Raw genomic sequence first — 4,155 nt, forward strand, 5'->3', positions numbered from 1 at the left:
GTAATATTTGGGGTCACAAGTTTTTGCCATGGATATTTTGTGGGTCAGAAGATAAAAAGTTTGGGAACCACTGCATTAATCTGTATTTTATCCATGCAGGCAGAAGTGAATACTTTATTATTCAAATGTTTCCAGCTTGTCTCGTTCAGGCTGTAGTCTGGCAGCTAATCTTAAAGTGGCCCAATTCTTGTTTCCCCTCCTCAAAAATAGTTTATCGTCCTCCTCGGCAGTAAACAATGAGGAGAAATGTAAACAGTCGTCTGGCAGCTGAAGTTATGTGAATAGAGCCGGGGGGATGGAGGGGGTGGGGGGGAGAGCGGAGGACACCAGGCCTGCATTTATCTGCCATGTTCACATGAAAACGTAGAAAGAGAGTAGCTCCTATCTTCACTGAAGCAAATACTGGAGCTTTAGTGCCGTGTTCTCTGTGATGTGGAAGGATTACTTAATAACTCATGGGAGGTTTTCACTGAAAAGCAACATCAGCCTTGAAGAACAAGAAAAAAGCATTTAGGTCAGTGCAGATACTCCCAGTGTCCTCGTATACTGCAGGGCGGGATGGTGTGATCCGCCGTGCWGAAGCCAGGCTTTAAAGAGACGAATCCACCGGAACATCTCACTTATGTAATCCCAGTGGTTTGAAAGTACAATGCACCTAATAGCATGAGCCGAAATAAATAAGAGCTTGTTTTCCCCAGTATTTGTTTTTTCTTCTTATCATCTGTTCCAGTTTTTACTGGGTTTTTACTGGGAAAGTGCTTCTGTACAATAATGGATTCCATGTGCAGGATGTTGTATGTGAAATGTGACATTTTAAATGCCCCAGAGGCAACAGTGTTCGTCTCAAGGACAATCAAAGCCATTTTCTCTCGTTCTCTCTCCCCTTCAGACGTACAGGTTAATAAATAAAAACTGCTGASATCAGCTCAGCTGTTTGTTTGTTGTGTGAACGTCGAGTCAGCAGTCACGCTGCTGTTTTCCTCTTTTTTATTTGTGTGGTTTTTGTATCTACTTCACAATTTAGGCTATTTTAGGCATTCATTTATCAAAAACACTCATGAAACGGGTGCTAAATTATTCTGTAACTTTTATCTTTTTATTTTTAATATTTAACTTTGTTTACAGTTATATTCCCCACTGATCTGTATTGAGATTTTTTAATTCTTTTAAAAACTTTTCTGTTTCAAACCCACTTATGAAGATGGTGTTTTTACCTTTTTATTTTTGTTTTGATACTTTTACCTACCTTTTTGCTACTTTTTGCTGTTATTTTACTATTTTCAGCTAGGGGTTTTCTTTGTTTTAGCTGATGTTTTTCTACTTTTATCTAGTGTTTAAAACCTTTTAGCTAAATTTTTTATATTTTTTGCAAACCTTTTGTTATCTTTAGCTTTCATTTTCTACTTTTAGTAAATGTTTAGCTTCTTTTAGCTTGAGCTTTGCTACTTCTACTTAGTGTTTTATAACTTTTCTTTTAGCTAATACTTTGTTACTTTTTGGTAGCTCTCTGCTACATGTAGAATGTTACTTTGCAAGCATTTAGCTTTTTTAGCTTGGATTTTGCTACTTTTAGCTACCATTGTATAGCTTATAGCTAATATGTTTATTATTAAAGAAAACCTTTTGTCATCAATTTTCCAACATTAAGCAAATGTTTCGCTTCTTTTAGCTTGTGTTTTAATACATTTACCTAATGTTTTATAACTTTTTCCTTTCAGCTAATATTTTCCTACTTTCAGTTATTTTTCTATGGTTAGTTGTTTTTTGCGAGTATTTTGCTTTTTATTTAGCTTGCATTTTGATTCTTTTAGCTAGCATTTTATACCTTACAGCTAATATTTTTATAATTTATGAAAACCTTATGTNATGAAAACCTTATGTCATTTTTTTTAGCTTTTAGCTAAAATTTTCCCACTTTTTAGCAAGTGTTCCGCTAATTTTGGTAGAATTTTCTAACGTTTTTATTTCAGCTTCTTCATCTTCTTYAGACAAATTTTGTTTTTAGGTTTTGTTTCCAAATAAATCAGACCAAACTAGAAAGAATTTGATGAAGTTATGGTGGTGAAGTAGACTAAAGACTCAGTAAAGATTTAGTAAATTACATCTAGTATCAWACGTCTGTTTTTAAATTTGACCTCAAGTCTTATAATATGAATAATTCTGACCAACTTAATCAGATCCAAAGAAAAAATGGGATTGATTGAACAATTAGGGGAATGGTTGATTTTATTTTTGTATTTTTCTGTGTGCTGAACAGTTTTTCTTTGCGTTTGTTTCCAGCTGTTCGTCCACGTCGGTGTCATGCTGTAAGAGAAGTCGGCGCTCTCCAGACCCTCGTCCTTGACACACAAAGGGCGCTCGGCCCGATGTGACGCCACCTGCCCTCTATGAGTTATGATGACGGCTGCTTCTGTAACTCGAGAAAAGGGATCCCTCTCCACTTGCCAGTTAGCAGGCCGCACGATGCGATGAGGACTCTTCCTGAAGGTCCGCTCCTCGAAGAGTCCGCCGGCAGGATATGAGTATTTTGAGCCCTGTGGCCGATAACAAATCAACCCTTGTGGGACTGGTGGGAGGTCCAGAAGAGTACTCCAGAGCCATGCAGTCGGAGGAGCTGTTCAGCAGGAAACTCAAGGCCTTGAATGGAAGTATGGGACCGCCGGCCTCAAGTATGCAGGTGAAATCTGACGGCGCTGGCAAAACAAATGGTACTCCAGCCATGCCTAAAATGGGCGTCAGGGCCAGAGTGACAGAGTGGCCGCCGAGGAAAGACGCATGGGATGGACGGCCTTCGCCGAACTACCAGAGCATGATCCCGGTTTTTCAGAACGGACAGCAGGAACACACTGTGGAACTACTCGAGCAAGGCGAAGAGGTCTGCGTGGAGGTGGACTACTCTGACAAATACACGCTGAGCGACCTGCTCGGCCAGTCCCCTCTGAAAGGCCTCCACCCCATCCGCCAGCGCAGCAACAGCGACGTCACCATCAGCGACATCGACTCGGAGGACGTAATGGACCAGAACGCCGTCAACCCAAACACGGGGGCRTCTCTGCACCGAGAGTACGGCAGCACGTCCTCCATCGACCGCCAGGGCCTTACCGGAGACGGCTTCTTCACCATGCTGAGGGGCTACCGAGTGGAGAGCTTGGACCATCGTAGCATTCCGCCCCTGGGCTTTCCGGAGCTGCTGCGCTGCGACGCCGCCTTGTCTCCGAGCTTGCAGACGGCAGCGCAAATCGCCAGGGGTGAGATCGTCCACATTCCAGGTTACGACTACATGGACAGTTCTGTCTTTTACAGCCGGGAGCAGGAGAAGTCGTTCATGAGGCGTCTGAAGTCGGAGTCAACGGAAACGTCTCTGTTCAGGAAACTGAGGACCATTAAGAGCGAGAGCGACGCTCTGCGGCTCTCCATGGAGGACGACCGGCGGCCGCTCAGCTTTCAGAAGTGTTTTGCGCACTACGACGTCCAGAGTGTGCTCTTTAACATCAGCGAAGCGGTGGCCAGCAGGGCTAACCTGAGCCAGAGGAAAAACACCACCACCGGAGCTTCAGCCGCCTCGGCTGGAATCGGGGCCGGCGGAGTGCTGGGAGGCGGGACGGGGCTCGGACCTGGAGCGGAGGCAAACACTCCCCTGTTCGAGTCTCCACTCGGAAGCAGGGAGGACCTGAACCCCAAGGAGAACCTGGATGCAGATGAGGGGGACGGGAAGAGCAACAACATGGTGCTGAGCTGCTCGTACTTTCGCAACGAGATTGGCGGCGAGGGCGAGAGGAAGATCTCCCTCTCCAGAGCCAACAGTGCCAACTACAGCGGCGTTTCAGAGAGCTGCTCGTTTGAGTCCTCTCTAAGTTCCCATTGCACCAACGCAGGAGTTTCTGTCCTGGAGGTGCCTCGAGAAAGCCAGCCCATCCACCGGGAGAAGGTCAAACGCTACATCATCGAGCACATCGATCTCGGAGCGTACTACTACCACAAATTCTTCTACGGGAAAGGTAAGAGCTGKAGACGAAGCTTGTGGTTACAGCGTCACATATTCTGCTGCTTCAGTTGTTTCTGCACGGTCACATGAGAACATCAGATCAGACAATCACAGCTTTAGAATAGAATAGAATAGAATAGAATAGAATAGAATAGAATAGAATAGAATAG

At 44.4% G+C, this 4,155-nt stretch overlaps 1 protein-coding gene across 6 annotated transcripts in view; it reads left to right on the forward strand.

Moving 5' to 3' along the window:
• The window catches only part of LOC106515866 (signal-induced proliferation-associated 1-like protein 2), a 138,434-nt gene that overhangs the window by 53,475 nt on the left and 80,804 nt on the right, over positions 1-4,155 (forward strand). For all 6 annotated transcript variants that reach the window (XM_014005900.1, XM_014005902.1, XM_014005903.1 and 3 more), the window contains exon 2: positions 2,281-3,998. In XM_014005900.1, the coding sequence (XP_013861354.1) occupies positions 2,519-3,998 (1,480 nt within the window). In that variant the 5' untranslated portion in view covers positions 2,281-2,518. The remainder of the gene's footprint in view (positions 1-2,280; positions 3,999-4,155) is intronic.

The sequence above is a fragment of the Austrofundulus limnaeus genome, unplaced genomic scaffold (genome assembly GCF_001266775.1).
Source record: "Austrofundulus limnaeus strain Quisiro unplaced genomic scaffold, Austrofundulus_limnaeus-1.0 Scaffold33, whole genome shotgun sequence".
Lineage (NCBI taxonomy): Eukaryota > Metazoa > Chordata > Actinopteri > Cyprinodontiformes > Rivulidae > Austrofundulus > Austrofundulus limnaeus.